Below are 18,966 nucleotides of genomic sequence, written 5' to 3' on the forward strand. Positions count from 1 at the left end.
AGTTTTGCAAATGAGAAATGGTTGTAATTACTGTACCTGGAAAATTCATAGGTAGTTCAAAGGGTTGTGGAGACTCACAACCTTCAGCGTGCTCACAAATTTCAGCGATGATCTTCTTAATTTTGAGACCAGTAATTTTAATCACTTCTCCTGTTGACAAACAGCATTCATTTCCAAACATTTCATAAATAGAACCTGAAAAAAAGAAGAGTAGAAGCAGTTTTTTTTTAAAGGATTAAATAATGAAGAACAAAGTAGTAGTCAAAAGACTCGTACAAAATGTTTTTATTTAGTGCTTCTGTTAGCTACCTACTAAACAGGAATTTAATCAAGCTTGGAAAAACGTACAGCATGTACCAGAAAAAATATTAGATTTTCACTTCATCCACTGGGCAAAGTATAAACAACCTTATTTTTGTTATTATCGTAAATTGAATTCAGATTTTCTCAGCACCTTTGGCTCATCTGTCCAAGGTCAAACGACAAACATGTCTTCCCCTACTAGGATTTATGATCTTTTTTTGCAGGGTCACGGAATTAGGTTCAGATGAGTCAAGAATGATCTAAGTAAGTACTGCCAACCAGGTTGTAACACAATTCGAGATCCAAAGATAGAGGGTCAGCACAACATGGCTTTATATCAAGAGCATCATTTCTGCTTCTTAGGCTTGGTTCTCTTCATCATCATGAATATAAGACTTTTGTCCATTTTATCCTGATTTTTGGCAAGCTGGAAAGTCTCTCAACATGTTTATGGCAATAGGGGGCAGACCAGCCCAGAAAAATTGAAAAGCTTTATTTTAATTCAGGATTTCAGTCTCCTTCCTAACAAACCTTTTATCATAGATGCTAAAGCTAAGCTTTTCACTCATTGATTTTCCTTTTATATCTCCTGATGGAAGAAGGGCAATTAGTTAAATGACCAGATGATGAGCAACAGAAAAGAGGAGAGGCAAAAATTCAGAATATTCCATCCTTAGTTAAAAAGGAACAACCCCAAAACCACATTTCTGGGATATTCTCACTTTACAATTAAACAGTAAACTGAAGGCTGATGTAAATAAACATTACAGAACTGTGGGGTTTGAAACATATCAAATTGTTCCTACCTCCACTATAATTTATAACCTCTTTAGCACATTAAAATGTGAACAATAAAGGCACAAGATTTTAGGTTGTTTTTTTTGTTTTCTGAAATTTTCTCTATTGAACCCTCTCCTCATACAATCTTGCTTGATATATAGTAGGCACCTAAAACATTTTATTAGCATTAATGGTCATCATAAACATTACTAAGCCTGACATCCAATCTAGCTCTAAGCAACTTTGCAATTGTAGCAGTCTCAACAGAGAGCAGAGGGAACAGTCAGATTAGAATAGTTTGAAGAGGTTTAACAAAGGGGCAATTTACACAGAGGCACAGCAGTTCAAAGCAACACAAGAAAATAAATATCCTGATCTCATTCTTCCCCCTCCATTTGATCCTCTGCCAGGGCAGCCCGCTGGCCCAATTCAGCCAAGAGCCAGTGGACAAGGGAGACACTAATGCCCCCCGCAGAAGACAATTCCCAAGTACAGAGTGAAAATGAAAAGCCAGCACACCAAACGTACTGTCCATTAATTAATAAGAATCATTTTTGCAGACATGCTAGTGTATCTGCTCCTCAAGTTGAATCTATTTCCGTAACTCCCTTTTCTCTTACTCTTCCCTTAACTACATATATGTTCATACTTTTCATTAGCTCCAATACATAGTGTTATCAGCCATCACAAATCCTTTGTAGAACAAGTTGGGATATTAAAAAATAATAAATTCACAGTGACATTTTCCTCCAGTGAACTCAGAATACTTTCTATAATCCTCATTTGGCAATTAATCACATACTAACATTTTACATCTTCGGTATTATCTCATCCTGTACTTAACTTTTATGACTTTAGTTTTTATTACTCCCAATTCAATTTTAAGCTTCGTGAAAGAAAATATTGCACTATATTATTGCATAACCATAATATATCAACCTCTCTTCTTCATTCATTCAGCAACATTTAATTAAAACCTACTAAGTGTCAGGCATTGTGATTGGCAGTAGGCATCTAAGATAAAATACATAATCTCTTCCCCATTCCCCGCCCTCCTCCCCGCCCCCGCCCCCCAAGAATTGTCTGGAAGGGAACAGACAAGTTAGCAGGTATTGAAACAGTTTATGAGAAAGTTACACTTTAGGAAATACAGGTCATTGTGGGAAAATATTGGAGTCATTTAATTAAGAAATTACATGGGGAAGAGATTAGGGAAGGATTCCTGGAGGAGATGAGAGCTGAGCTGAGTTTTAAAGGAAGCATCACTAGATGTTAGGACAGGCAGAAGAAATGGTACTTGAAAATACACTGAGATATGAGCCTAATACATTCTGGAAATTTCAAGCAGTTTGTTATGTCTCTAATGTAAAGTACTAAAGGAAAGTGGTAAGAAAACAGACTAGAGAAGTAGAGGAAGTATAGATATGCAGCATCTTTATGAAATAACCAATAAACAAAAAGGCCAGTCAAAATTTGAAGCAAACTCAAAGTCAGAAAAATCTACATTTTCAATCCCAATTTAATGAGAGGTCATATGTATCTAGGTGCTTACTATCCAAAGTGTGGTCTACAGCATCATCTGGGAGCTTGTTATAATCTTGGCCAGACCCCAAACCTGCTGAATTAGAACCTGCATTTTAACAAGACCACTGGATGATTCATAAGTACATTAACATTTGGAAAGCACTGGCCAAGGCAACAAATGCAGTACTGAAATAGCCTCTGTTGTGAGATTGTTGCAAAACTGACCAGTGAAGGAAGAACATGTCACGCAGAGGAAGCATTCGGTGTCTTTGAAGTAGAAGACAGTCAAAGTGGGACAAAGAAAGGAAAATATTTTAAGTAGAACAGTGACATAAGATTTTTCTTCGTCACATGAAACAGGACCTAATGTAACCTATTTCATTTTAGCTGAAGTCTGTTGGGCTTCATTTCAATGCGATGGGTGTTTAATTGTAGATGAAACATAAACTGACTGACTTGAAATGCCATTTTTTTCAAAGGTTCCACTGGAATTCAAAGTTAAAAGATGAATTTATGTGAGATTACATATCAAGTCACAGGGAATGGAAGCCAGAGAATTCCATGAGGAGAAAATTCTAAGTTTCAGTCACCATACAAAAAACTTTTGACTGTTCAGATTTCTTTTAAAGCATAACGCTCCTTTTGGAAAAAAAAAAAGAAAGAAAATCACTTCTTTCAGTTATATAAGAAAATGGTTCTCATACAAATACTAATCTGTAACATTTATCTTTAATTCTTTGTGACTTCCAATTTTCTCTAACCAAGAAAGCTGTTAATCCACTTTCAATAAAGAGAGTAATCAGAAACACCTAACACTACAAAGTTATTTTCATAACAGGTGATAAAAACGTACAGTAAATCATAAATTCCTGACACTTGAAGCATTCTTGTACTTTATTATCAATATAACGTCTCTTAATATATACTTTCTTCTCAGTGAAAATATAAATGGCTAATTTTAAAAATAGCCAATTTTCGTAATCTTAGAACAAGCACATATAATGTGTAACTGCCTTTTAAAAATTTGCTGAGATCTGTATCTGCACTATGTATTTGTGTATATAGTTAGATACAGATATAAAAATAGTTTTTATTTCATTTTAACAGGACATACATTTTGAATATGCAAATCTCAAATCTATTTAATCTTTACAGACTGATTCTTTCCAAGTCAGAGCATATGTATTCAGGATAATGCCCAACATCAGAGAAAGCTGGAACAAAGCAGCCTGTTGTCAGTGATCAAACATCGCCCCTGAAGGCTGTACTGAAAAGCCATGTGCCTTTGAAATCACCTTCTCTGTAATGCTACTTTGCTCAATAAAAACGACACATTAATATCCTTTTATGAGCTCATCCCCTTTTTGACAATTCATATGAGCAATGCTGTGATCACATCAGAACAACCAAAACAATCGGTTCAATAGATTTTCTCCCATTTCCTCTACAAAGTTAAAAATGTGTGGCAGTCAGGGGAAAGGAAACATATCATTTAGAAGGTTTTCTTTTCTCTTGACTCAACATGCACCCATTCCCTCACATCCCCATCCCCTTCTCCCGCCACACCAGGCCTCTCATCCCCTCACCTCCTCATCAGCCTGTCAAAGTTCAACCAACCCTACATATTCCGCTCATACTCGTTGTCTTCTTTAAAGCCTTGCTAAGTGAGAAATAATTCTTTCCTCTGTGCTCTTTCCATGTATCTCCATTATAGACCCTACGTGATTATTATCACGGCCTTCTACTAAGGTATTATTTTCTGACCATTGATATTATGTATATTTTAGAATTTATTATGAGTTCCTAGAGAAGAGATAGCGCTTAACTACATTTATACTCATCCTCACATACACACAGCTAGTAACACAATTTTGGTCACTTAGCAGATCCTTAGTAAATGTTGAATTATAACTTAGCTTTGCTGTAAAATGACAATAAATTATTTTGAAAATAGTAGTAGTCCTTGTATGTCAGCAGTTCAACGCATGGTCAACCCAAGGCTTTGGCATGGGTTATACCGTGTTTTCCCCAAAATAAGACTGTGTCTTACATTAATTTTTTTGCTCCAAAAGGTGCATTAGGACTTATGTTCAGGGGATGTCATCCTGAAAAGATCATGCTAGAGCTTGTTTTCCAGTTAGGTCTTAGTTTCAGGGAAATACGGTAGCTTCATTTGGCATGTTTCATATCAAATGTACAAGCATACCTGAGATTAGCTGGCCACCTGTGAATTATCTAGACAAGGAACTTGGGGTGGTTTATTCTGTAATATGAATCTCTACTTGTTAAGTTTGCCACTTTACCACTATGTTTGCCATTTTTATATTGCTGGACTTGAGGAGGAAATGAAATTATCTGAGATAAGTTTGGAGGAGTTAAATTATATCTGTAAAGTGTGCTTGATACTGTATGACAGTGTATATAGAACCACATCAAACTGGGGTTGCCAGTGGAGATACATCTTTACTCTTCATGAATAGGTATGATTATTCCTTAGAATGCAGTATGAAAACAAGTAAGCAAGAACAAGCTTGCAGCTTTACTAGAGGTAGAGTCTACCAGTTACCTATTGGATATACCACATAGAAGTATATCTGAATATTGATAGGAAATGATCTTTCAAGGTCACAGAGACTCTCTTACTCCACTTCCAAAATATCAATATAAAGACAGCAAAACATTGGAATTAGGTAGTAAGAAAAATGATGGCCACACTAAGAACTAAGGTACAATCTCTCTTACCTCTAAAAATACCCTGTTGCCCCGAAAATAAGACCTAGTCGGATCATCATCTCTAATGCGTCTTTTGGAACAAAAATTAATATAAGACCTGGTATTATATTATATTATATTATATTATATTATATTATATTATATTATATTATATTATATTATTATATTATATTATATTATAGACCAGGTCTTATAGTAAAATAAACCGGGTCTTATATTAATTTTTCCTGCAAAAGACGAATTACAGTTGATTGCCCAGCTAGGTCTTATTTTCGGGGAAACATGGTATAAGTTCCTCCTTTTGAGTTGGGAGTTTAAGTGTTATCTGGGAAGTAAAGCTTAAAACAGAAATGTGCTAGAGACTAGCAAATGTTGGTGAGTCTTAAAATGTCTGAATATTAGGAAGCAATGAAAGCCACAACAGGTCAGAAAGGCTGGAGCCTGGGAGCCAATAAAGCAAATTAAAATAGTATTGAGACCAGAAATTAGAATATGCCCAACTTTTCAACTACTCTAAGGGAAATACATGTCACTTACATGACTTTTAGTGGTTGATGAAGAAAGATTCACAGTTTTAAATACCAGCTGAAAACTTGATGTTTGTTTAATGGCAGAATCAATTTAATAGAGTAAATAAAACTGCACTAAGAGGGTTTGGAAGTGGGTGTATGAGAGAAGTCATCATTGTGGCTTTTTGTGTTAACAATTACAGAAACAAAGGGATGTGAGATGTGGGAGAATGAAATGAATATCCTTCCCACACAAATACAAAACATTTCCTTATGATGGTTAAACAAATCAGTGGTTCTGCATCTCCTAACAGTATTATTGACCAAATATTCCCCACGTTTTACCCAAATGTTAAGTTTCCAGATGTCATCATAAATAATATTATAATTTCTTATATGAACAATGTTGCATTGAAAATTGGTTTATTGTTTTAGAAAGGACTTGGTTTCTAGTACATTTTATATACTTTAATATATTTGTTTTATATCCTAAATGTTAAGTAAAGCTATCATAGACCTCTATACCCATTTAAAATAATAAACCTGTTCTCTACATCCATTTAATGAATGTAAATATACTGGTTGGATTGCTTATACAGGGGCTCCAGTGCACTATAATGTGTTCATCCAATGCATAAAAATAAAGCATCACCATATTATAAATTTTCCCTAAGTTCATTGGCATTGAACTAGTCTGCTTATGAAATACAGTTCAGAAATTGAATGTAAAGATTTAGAAACTTTTATAGGAATTTTAACGTTATTTTACACCCACTGAATTAAATAATACAAATATGCTATATTGTGTATGTCTTTATTTTTTAATTTTATTTTTATAATAATTTATTTATATTGCATTTTGTTAAAGTACTGAGCCATGATAGATTGGGAAAATAAAATAAATTAGACCTTGACCACAGGTCATTTGAGAAGCACTTCCCTAAAGCATTAGGTTCAAAAGAATGACCACAGTAATACAGGGAGCCAGGATAAGTCACAGGGAGTTAGAGAGTTAGAGTAACATCTGAACACACTGAAAAAAGGAAAGTTATAACATAATACATGAAGCCTTAATCGGTATTATTAACTCATCTATCTCAATGTCACCAGCAGCCTGGGTACACTGGCTAAAAGACACAGGAATTTTAATCAACTTGACAGTAATAGTTCTAATTGCAAATTATTACTGCCATTCTGATTTGTACATTATGTTCTTCTGAGTTGTATGAAGCAGTGCTTGAACCTAATTGACTCTGGCTGCTTTGAATTGTTAGACCTACACAAGATAAGGTCCAAAGCCACAAGCAGGTAAAATCCCCTAGAAAATGAATTCCATGAGTTCTATGTAACTAGTGTGTCAGGTATTCTTATGATAGGGATGGCAAATGTCTAAACTATATTCTACCATTTTTTTCTCCCATCACTAATCTTCCATGGCACAGCACTGTCTGAATCCAGATGAGGCCTAATAATCCTCTCAGCATAAAGTTCCAGGTGACTACCCTTCAGCTGAAGAGGGCATGCCAGGAATAAAGTATCTCCAGCCCAGTCCTACATTAGACTTACCTTGCATTCTTTTCATTTTTAATTAAATGTATTGGGGTGATATTTGTTTCAAGTGTGCATTTCTATAATATATCATCTATATATTGCATTGTGTGTTCACCACCCAGAGTCAGTTCTCCTTCCATCACCATACGAGGTGTGATTAAAAAATATGGTGAATGTTTAAATAAAAAAAAATTATTATGGTAAAAGACACATTGCCAATAATCCCCCTCAAAATGCTCCCTCTCACTTTGAACACAATTATGCCATCCTTCTTGCCACTTTCTGAAGCAGTTCTGGAAGTCCTCTTTTGTGAGTGTGTTTAGTAGTGCTGTCGTGGCTGCCTCCATGTCCTGAATCAATTCAAAACGTTTTCCTTTCATGGTCATTTTGACTTAGGGGAAGAGCAGAAGTCACATGGTACCAGATCCAGCGAATAAGGTGGATAAGGACACACTGTAATATTTTTATTTGACTGAAATTGCCATATCAGAAGTGATGTGTGACACAGAGACATTGTGATTGAAAAATAAGGCTAATGTTGCTTCTGAATGCCATCCAACGGAAAAGCAGGGATCTTCAATATGGGAAGCGGCGCATCGTACCTTAGTAACAGTGTGTGACAAGTTTCAACTTTTCAGTGCAGTCAGTCAGGTAAGAGCTACGGTTGAGAGAAGGTGTGTTTTAATGTGTGCCGTAAATCATCATCCATCATGACAACACTTCATATCATACATTGCTTCTGGAATACAGCAATTTCTGCCAAATAAAAACATTACAGTGTATCCTCATCCACCTTATTCACTGGATCTGGCACCGTGAGACTTCTGACTCTTCCCCAAAGTGAAAATGATTCAGGACATCGAAGCAGCCTTGACAGCACAACTGAAGACACTCACGAAAGAGGACTTCCAGAACTGCTCCAGATAGGGGCAAGAACAATGAGATAAGTGTGTTCGAAGCGAGGGGGAGTATTTTGATGGGGATTAATGGCAATGTGTCTTTTACTGTAATAATTTTTTTTCAGTTAAATTTTCACTATAGTGTTTGATCATACCTGCTATGTTTGACCCCATTTTCCGTCTTCTACCACTCCCTTGCCTCCTTACCCTCTGGTAATCACTAAACTGTTATCTGTGTCTATGAATTTTTCTGTCTTTCTTGTTTTTCTTGTTCATCTGTTGCTTTCAGTTTTATATCCCACATATGATTGAAGTCATATTGCTCTTGACTTTTTCTGTCTTATTTCGCTTTGCATGATAATATCAAGATCCACCCATGTTGTCACAAATATTTTGCATTCTTTAAGCACCATTGGCTGATATTTATTTTTAAAGGTTTCAATCCTCAGATTGGGCTAATTTACTCTCAAAGTCTTAGTTAAAAGAAATCTGGGAAAATACAGACTCCCTCAATCAATCATATATATGTATTTTTTTTCCCAGGGCAGCTGTCAGAATTGAAGCATAAAACATCTAATTTGATAATAAAAAACAACTTTATATACCCTGATGGCAGCTGTAGGATGAGTTTCAATTTCACTTACATCTCTAAACAAAGTGCCACTAATTCTAACAATCTCTTAAATCACTGGATTTCAGTGTCAGACTGGAGCTTAAACACCATCTTATTCTAACAAATTACATTGTGTGAATTTCTATACAATATCTCTACCAAATGGTTGCGCAAACTATATTTGAACACTTTCACTGATGAAACTCCAATTTTGAAATGATCTATGCTACTTTTCGGCAATTTTTACTGTTAAAAGCTCTGCAATTTATTAAGTGTAATATGTGTTCCTACAGGATATACATATTAGAACTATTTTCAGCCCTTGGAATCATACAGAAAATAACTGCCATGTTTCCCCGAAATTAAGACCTAGCTGGACCATCAGCTTTAATGCGTCTTTTGGAGCAAAAATTAATATAAGACCCAGTCTTATTTTAATAGAAGACTGGGTATAATATAATATAATATAGTACCAGATCTTATATTAATTTTTGCTCCAAAAGACACATTAAAGCTGATGGTCTGGCTAGGTCTTATTTTTGGTGAAACACAGTATTTAATTCTTCCAATAGCAACCTAAAAATGTTTCAAGACAGCTGTCATCAGTTGTTCTTGATAACAAATCAGTCACACAATTAAAATATGTTCAGGGCCACTGCTTACAGCATAGGTTGCCCATTATAAAACTACTTGAAGCACAACTTACATGTGTGTGAATGCATTCTTGGGGTTGTGCAACATGGTATCATGACTCTCAGAAATGTGTGCCCTTGAGTGTTCTGAAGGAAGCTTGACAGTGCCTGTCAAGGATGTCCAAGGGTGGTTTCCTACCACAAAACGAAAAAATCTTTGTATGAGGAAAAAGGCAGCCATTTCATACTAACAATATCTGGCTTTGCCAACCAATGAGTCAAGGTAACTCTTATAGTAGAAAACATTAAAATGGTCCTAAAGCTGAGTAGCAAATTTAAGAAAATAAAATCTCACCAGTAGCTGGATTCTTCCTCTGCATTCCTCTACCGTTAAAGCCACAGCATGAAGATTATTTCCCCAGGACAGGGAGAGATTTAGTCACTCTTTAGCTCTGAGACTCAAAGGTTTTTTGAATACTTGGGGAAATGTAGCCTCTATTGTAAGGGAAAAAACGTTTTTTCACAGTAGACATAAATTTTTATGTAAATATAAGCATCAAATGCTAGAAGATCATCGTATAGTAGATTGCAAATAAGACTCAGTGAATGACGTAAAGGGATTTTTTGCATGATTCCAAAGAAAATTAGGATTTGTTTTTAATTGAAAAGATGAAAAAAAATCCAATATTCTATTTTTTCTTCAAAAATGTGGCCTTTGTACCACATTAGGAAAAAAGTAGTTTTGTAAATAAAAAGCTTTTGATATGCAAGATCTGTTTCTTATTGAGAGAAGTCAAAGCCAGGTCATAGAATTTATAACTTTGAAATTAGTTTTTAATCAGAATAGAGGAATTCCAGGCTATCTTCTGGGAGACCAGCTGGAAAGGAGAGACCTGAATTTATATAAAGAGTCATCTTAGAGAAGGTTAGTTGGGCCTGATTTGGAGAAATCATGTGGAAAGAGCACAGAGAGTACCATAAATAGCCTACCTACCATCCTCTATGATCACCTTCAGGAAGGCATGACTATAGTCTATGACAAATGACCATTCTAATAACACTAAGTGAATGTGAAAAAACAAACAAACAAACAAACAAACAAGCTCAGTTTCTCAGTTTCTTATTTCTGACTGGTGAGGGCCTTCTTTAAAAGCTGTCTCAGTGCCCAGCAAAAATGATGTCTACAAGGTCTGACAATTAAGTTCGAGAACTTGCCACCATTTGTTTACATTGGCAGCACTGTACAAACAGCTCAGTAAGATTTCATAACTTTGGTATATCAGTGTCTCACAGATGTGTTCGTGTTGATGTGTGGTGGTGTCTTGCTGTGTGGCATTCATTATTGATATTGCATGATTTTGTGTGCCATCGTGAGAATGTCTGAACTTGAATTAGAGCAACGAACAAACACTAAATTTCTTGTTATACTTATCAGGAATGGAAGTGAAATCAGGGACATGTTAATCCAAGTTGTATGACATTCGGGACATCAAGGTAATACGATGACAGCTCTGATGGCCATTCCAGAAAAAGAGTTCCAAAATTGCTTTGAAGGATGGACTAGGTGCTGGCATCAGAGCATAGCTTCCAAAGGGGAGTACTTCGAAGGTGACCATAATGATATTCAGCAATGAGGTATGTAGCACTTTTCTAGGATGAGTTTGCAAACGTAATTGTCAGACTTTGGGTATATATAGGTGTTAGAGGTCCTTATGTCCACCCTCAAGTTTGACAACTTACTAGGACTCACAGAACTCAGGAAAGCTGTTATACTCACACTTATAGTTTACTACAGAGAAACTATACAGATTAAAATCAGCAGAGGAAAAAGGCCTGTACGAAAGAGTCCAGGAGACTAGTTTCCAGTTGTCTTCTCCCAGTGGAGTTATATGGACAAAGCTAAATTCTCCCAGCAATGGTGGGTGGCAATGTATACAAATTGTTGTCAACCAGGGAAGCTCATCTGAGCCTTGGAGTCCAGGGACTTTATTAGAGGTCAGTCACACAGGCATACAGTCAATGCCCATTTCATTGACCTTAACTACTCAATGTTGAGCAAACACCTCAGAGGCCAAACTAATACATCTTGGCCCAGGACTTTAGTCAAACCAAAATTGGCATTTACCACAAGTCACTTTGTTAACATAAGTTATCTAGGGTAGCTCAAATTCCAAAGTGTACAGAGACACTCTTATCAGACAGGATATTCCAAGAAGCCAGTCAGAGGCCAATTCTTTCTTCAACAGAGTTTGAACCTCCAAAGCTTGCTGAGTTCACCCTTTATTGCATGCTATGTCTCAAGACCATGTTAAAGCTTGTCAGGAAAAAGCTGTCGAAGAGAAAAATGAATGAACAATACGTGTCCTGTGAGTGGAGACCTGGCAGAGTTGGGGGATTTATCTAATTATATAGAGGTATGCAGCTTTGAATGACATTATATTGACTTATAGTAATCGACAGAAATATAAATGATACTTAGCCATCGTAATGCAAATGATTATTTTCCATTAAAGCAAAAATATTTTTTCCAGTACATATACAATTGACCTAGGTCTCGTAGAAAAGATAACCCTAAGGATCACGTTTTTGAGGATGATAATAAGGTCTGAATATTGGAAAATTCATTTCAGCATTTCTGATTGCATTTTTGCATGCATCTGTGTGTGTTTGATTTGGTTTTAATATCGCACTGGTTCTCTCATTTAATATGTTAAATAAAATCTTTCACATATTCATCTTATGTTTATACGGGAGTGATGTTTTTAACTTTGTGAAAAATTTTACTTTGTTAATCTCACATTAGTTGCACAGCATTTGCTTTCTCTTTGCAATATATCTAGTCATTTGTAACAGTGGGAGCCTTGATTGTCAGAAGTGCATTGATAATTTGATAAGAAAGTATTCAATATCTATATTTGGATGGAAAAGCAGTGTTGAAACTTACCTCCCTTATATGTGTAAAATATTGTTTCTGATTTATACTGTAGATTTCCTTCCTTCTTTTGCCCTGTTTTCCCCTTTCTTGTTTTCTAATTTGTGAAGAATTATGTTAAAAAATAATTGATATAGTAAAGAGAGAAGATTAAAGACCTATCTTGTCTTCAAAATATATTAAATATACTCAAATCCTTCTATAAAGTGCAATATTTATTATAAGTTACCTGTCCAGAATGTCTACAATTTTATTCAATGAATAAAAATTATAAAATAAACACTAATTAAAATCATTGTATAGTATGTGACTTAAAAGTATAATTTACTTTTGCAGATCAAATTGTCTTTTTTAAATACAGCTTAGCTTATGAGAATAAGTCTGCAACAGATAAAATTTCAATATCTTATTTTTAAGAACAAATGCTTTAAAATTTTATGTTCAAAAGAGTCAGGTTGAGAAATTTTAAAATACAATAAAATTCTAAAGTGCATTCCAGATATTAAATCACCCTCTGTAAAAGAGTTTACTGTCCCCATATTTCTATAAAGTTTTGAAAACAATGAGGAGCGTTTCATACCAAATTCATCTGACAGGTATCACATTTATAGAATTTCCAGTACTCACTCATGTTAATCACTTACTATCATGCACACTGAGCTCCTACAAAATTCAGAGCATAATACCGAAAAGATAACAACAACAACAACAGCAAAAACCGAAACAAATAAAAACAAAGGATCCCTTTTCTCTGTAAAGTTTGCTTTCTAGGTAGCAGGAGCTAGAAGGCACACACAGAGGTAGAGAATAAAACTAACTAAACTAGTAGACACTAATGCCAAGCACACAGAATTGTAGCTAAGACTACTAAAGTTTTTCTGATCTTTGAGAGAACAGATAGTAACCAAGAAAAATGGTTTTCTGTGCTATAAAAAAAGGGATTTGACTACTGCTTTTCTCAGGGTGGGGGTGGAGGGACGGGGTGAAAAGTACATTTAGTTATATAAACCATTGTTATTCTGGGGAAAATTTTGACAGAACCACTGGCTTGAATGCAGCTGTGCTTAGCCAAGCAACTTCTCTGTAGTATTAATTGGTATGTTGGAGTCACAACTCCTTCTCTATTTTGAGAAACAAAATAATTTATAGTTGTGAACCCGTCCCAAGCATCCCAATTCAGCTGCTGAAACAAATACCCAAACAACAGTTGCTGAAACAAGAAATATGTTTATTTCTCTCTCAAGGAATAACCCAGTGGTAACTTGTCAGAGTTTATATGGAACCTTCATAGGATCCAGCTTTTTTCTGTATTGCTATTCTGGCCTCTTCAACACGAAACCTCATCTTATGTCCTAACATGGCTGTTCCCGCTCATGTCTGAATTTCAGCTAGTGAGAAAGAGAGATGGAGGAGAGGAGAAAATGTTCCTTTTGTTTTAGTGCCATGCAATATAAATTTCACAGATCAAATACTTTCAGAATTCATTACCCAACTTAATCAAGTGGTTACATTAAGCTTCAAGAAGCTGTGTAATATCATCTTTATCTGGGAAGCTGTGTTCACAGCTGAAGGAAACAACAGACATAGTTAGAGGGACACCCAACAGTCACTGAACTGAAAGATGAGGAAAGGTATACACATTTCATGATTTAAATTAGGCTACACTGTGCCTGTAAATCTTACATTCACTGTTTTATGGGGGTGGGGAAACACATATATACATATATATACATTTGAAACACCAAAGACAGAAGGTCTGTTGCTAAAGTTAAGACTGCAAGATGGACTTTCAAGGATGATCTTCACCTCTGCTGAAGAGATGCAACTGTTAAACACACACACACACACACACACACACACGCACACGCACACACACACATATGCACACAAACTTCCTCTCTCCATTAATTCCCAGGCATTTAAGTAGGTAAAAATCACAGATAATAATGCCTTCTTTAGAATCAGGTTTAAAGGCAGCATGTATATTTAATAGATGCTTGACCTCAAGCAATAACTTCATCTATAATATAGGGACAGTGCCTCAATTTCACTATCTTTAAAATGAGGGTAGTAATATTACCTCAAATATTTATTTGGACAATAAAAGAAGATAACCAAATTTTTAGCATATAGTCCAGCATCTGGCATCTATTTAGGGCTTAAGAAATATTAGCCATCATTGGTGTCATCATTATTATTTTGTATAATGTTGTTTAAGACTGAATAATTCAGTATAATGTTATATTATTGTAAGATGATACAATTTCTTGGTCAAAATGAAAGATGTTTCCTCTTATGGATGGTAGTGTGGTTTCCCTGAATTATGAAACTTTTTTTTTGTCAATTACCCTAAGAAAGAGAAGATTGTGGAAAACAGGAACTTGAGAGGATGGACTTTGAGTGGAAATAAAGATACATTCAAGGTCATTCTTTTCCCAACTTGCACCAATGAAACTTGCTATGCTACATATCGGTTATAAGTATGTCAACACATCGAACTCTTCATTCCTTAAAGTGACAGGCTCAGGTGAGTCTGGAACAACCAGTGGCTCTGGCTGGTGACCTCTGGCTTCAAGTTGCCTTGTCTGCTTACCCCATGTGCCAAACAAATATTTCTATTTTGTATATGTGTCTGACATAATTTAAAGAGTTAGGAAGAATAGTCCAGGAGTACTCCTAATGGAAAAGATAATCTGTATTCTTTCATATGGAGGTTAGCTGAACAGTAACTATTTTACCAGCAAGGATACAGCTCTACAGCCATTTAGAAAAGAAGTCTTGAAAGATACTTTATTTGTTTGTTTATTGACTTATTCACTTTTTAGCTATTCAACAAATTTACTTAATACATTCTATGCTCCAAACAAAAGAACTATGATATGTGCTATGGTTAGATGGGTAAGTAAATAATATGTGGTCTCAAACTTCATGGAACTTCTACTATGTAGGGAAAAAAGATATTAATCAAAAAATCATACCAATATGTGATCATAAAATGATAATTACTGTGAAAGAAAATTGCATGATATTAGGAGAAAGGGCCTAGGCTTCTGGGATCCATAAGTAGAACATTTTTACTATATTTATTTATTAAACCACTCAACAAATATTTATTGACTGCCAAGCTGTAAAGCTCAAGCTTATAGTAAAGTTCTATTAAAAGGTCTCAGCTGGGATCTCTGTTTCTGAGAAGAAGTAGACATAAATTTTCCTAACCTTATATATCCCAGGCTTGAAGCTGAAGAAGCTAGCAACCTAGAAATATCAATGGATACAGAGAAAGAAAAACAAAACAAAACAGAAAAAAAACCCACAACAAATCTTTTTCTATCTAGCCAAAGGAACAGAAAAGAAACAGCTGAGTAAGACAGAAAACGTTTTTTGGCAATAATCAATTTACTCAAGTTCAACACCACAAGAAAAAATAAAAATTAAAAATTGGTTCCACAACCACCCACACCAGGAAAAGCTGAGTAAAGACCTTAGAATCCCCCCCTTGATGTATGTAATAAGATACTACTCAACACCTTTTGCTGGGGTGGTATCAGAAAAAGCAGAGTTGAGACATGGGACTTGAATTTTTGTGAGCCATTAATAAGCCTCCATCCCCTGTCAAGGAAACCAAGTAGGGAATCTGGAATTCGCTCCTACCCAGCAGTACTGAGATGTCCTTTTTCCTCCCACAAATGGCATGATGTCAGAGGATATCTAGCAAAAATAACAGAGCTTTCACTACTGCCCATCACTAAGTGTAAGTGAAGGCCAGTAATGAGACACTACTATCCTCCCATCAAGGGTTGTATCAGTAAAGGCCTCGTGAGGAGCCAGTACTTACACTGTAACCAGCAGTTAGGAGGACACCCTCCATTTCAAAAAGGGGAACCTGAACTTCTAACCCCACCTGGAAGTAATGAGGCAGTGTACCCCAGCCCCTACTGAAGAAACAAAAAATAGAAACTAAATACAAAACTAAAGATATAATGATTTAAGATAAAATATTTAAGCCTTAACATATCAATAGTTACATTAAATGTAAGTGGTCTAAATACATAAAAACAAATAAACAAACAAACAAAAAACCCAGAGATTAACAGAGTGGATTTAAAAAAAAAATGACCAAAATATATGTTATCTACAGAGACTAACTTCAAATATAACAACATAGGCAGGTTGAAAGGAAATGGATGGAAAAGATACATCATGCAGACATGTATCAAAGAAAATCAGGAGTAGCCATATTAATACAAGATACAGTAAACTTCAAAGTAAATAAAATTACTAGGGACATAGAGGGACATTACATAAGGATAAAAGAAGATATAGCAATCCTGAATGTGCATATAACAAACAACAGAGTGGAAAATATGTCAAGCAAAAACTGATATAACTGAAAGGAGAAATAGACAAATGCACAATTATTGTTGGAGACGTCAACATCCATCTCTCAACAATTGATAGACATTCTAGACAGATTATCAGTAATTATATACAACAGTAACACTGTTAAACAACAGAATTTAATCTCCATTTATAGAACACTATGCCTAACAACAGCAAATGCACATTGTTTTTAAGTGCCCATCAGAACATACACTGAGATATCCTGTACCACAAAGCAAATCTCAACAGATTTAAAGAATTGAGTCATAGTATTCTCTGACCAAAATGAATTAAAGTGAAATTCAATAACAGAAAGGTAACAGGAAATTCTCCAAATCCTTGAATACTTGAAAACTAAATCCTGTACCTCCAAATAATCTATGGGTAAGAAACAAAAAACTTCAGGAAACATTTTTTTTAAAATAAAAAATATATGTATAAAACTGAATGAAATATGTATTTTTTACCAAACTGAATGAAAATGAAAAAAACATATCAAAGTTTGTGGAACTCAGATAAAGAAGTACTGAGGGAGGAATGTATAGTGTCAAATGCTTATATTTAAAAAAGAGCAAAAGTCTCTAATAATCTAAGCTCCTTACTAAAGAACTTGGAAAGAAAAACAGAAAAAGTCAATGAACCAAAGAGAAGATTCTTTGAAAAGATCAATGAAATTGACAAACGATTAGTAACTCAAAGAGAAAAGATACAAATTACTAATAAGAGAAAAAACAAAAACAAAAAACAACAAAAATAAAGCAGAGGCTATAGCTACCAACCCTCCAGACAGCAAAAGGTAATAAGAGAATCCTATGAACAAATTAACCTATGTAATTTGACAATTAGGTGAAATAAAACAATTTAAAAAATAAGAAAACCACAAATCACCTAATGTGAAATGGATAACTGGTTCAGTCCTATAGGTATTAAGAAAATTGTTTCATAATTACAAAATTCCCAAGAAAGAAATTTCTAGGCCCTGATTGTTTCACTGGAAAACAATCAAAATTCTAAGGAAGTATTTTCACCAATTCTATACAATATCTTCCAGAAAATAGAAGAGGAAATACTTACCAATTTATTTTACATAGGTAGTATTATCATTATACCAAAACCAGACAAACATTACAAAAAGCAAACTGCAAACCAATATTCCTCATCAATAAAAACAAAACAAATCTTTCACAAAATTAGCAAAAAGAATCCAGCAATATATAAAAATAATTATATATTATGCCCAAATGTAGTTAATCCCAGAGATTTAAGGTTGGTTCAATATTCAAAAAGCAATCAGTGTAATCCTCTATATTAACAGGCTACAGAAGAAAAAAGCATATAAACAGATAGGTTGATGCAGAAAAAGCATTTGACAAAATTAAACACCCATTCATAATCATAATAAAAGAAGTTCTCTGAAAAACTAGGGTATAGGGAAATTTCCTCAAATTAATAAAGAGAATCTACAAAACAAAAACCTACAGCTAATATTATATTTTATGGTTAAAGACCAAATGCTCTCTCCATATGATCAGGAACAAGTAAATGCTGTCTGCTCTAACCATTCTTATTCAACATAGTCCTAGAAGTTCTAGACAGTGCAATAAGACAAGAAAATAAAAGGCATACATCTTAGAAAGAAGATCTAAAACTGTCCCAATTTGCAATCCTAAGGAATCAAACAAAAAAAAGAAAAAGAAAAAAAACCTTCCTAGAAACAATTATGGGAATATGTGAATTCACTAAAGTCATAGAACATACAAAAATCAATTGTGTTTTAATAACTAGCAATGAATATGTGGACACTAAAATTAAAACTAGAATTTATGATTACCTAAAAAAGAAAATATTTTGTTGTAAAGCTAACAAAACACATACTTGTATTTTGAAAAGTAAGAGAAACACAAAAAAAGAACAGTGATGTGAGAAATCAAAGAAAATCTTTAAAAAAGGGAGAGGTATACTAGGGTCATAGATCAGAACACTCAACATAATCAAGATGTCAATTCTCCAAGAGTACGTATACAGGTTAATTTTATATCAAAATTTCAACAATAATTTTTTGTAAAGATAGATAAGATTATTCTAAAATGTATAAGGAAAGGCAAAGGAA

The 18,966-nt window shown here is 34.6% G+C and overlaps 1 protein-coding gene across 3 annotated transcripts in view; it reads right to left on the reverse strand.

Moving 5' to 3' along the window:
* The window catches only part of THEMIS (thymocyte selection associated), a 229,016-nt gene that overhangs the window by 185,052 nt on the left and 24,998 nt on the right, over positions 1-18,966 (reverse strand). For all 3 annotated transcript variants that reach the window (XM_074333551.1, XM_074333552.1, XM_019729460.2), the window contains exon 2: positions 37-195. In XM_074333551.1, coding sequence (XP_074189652.1) covers positions 37-195 — 159 coding nt within the window. The remainder of the gene's footprint in view (positions 1-36; positions 196-18,966) is intronic.

Source organism: Rhinolophus sinicus, linkage group LG05, assembly GCF_036562045.2.
Source record: "Rhinolophus sinicus isolate RSC01 linkage group LG05, ASM3656204v1, whole genome shotgun sequence".
NCBI lineage: Eukaryota > Metazoa > Chordata > Mammalia > Chiroptera > Rhinolophidae > Rhinolophus > Rhinolophus sinicus.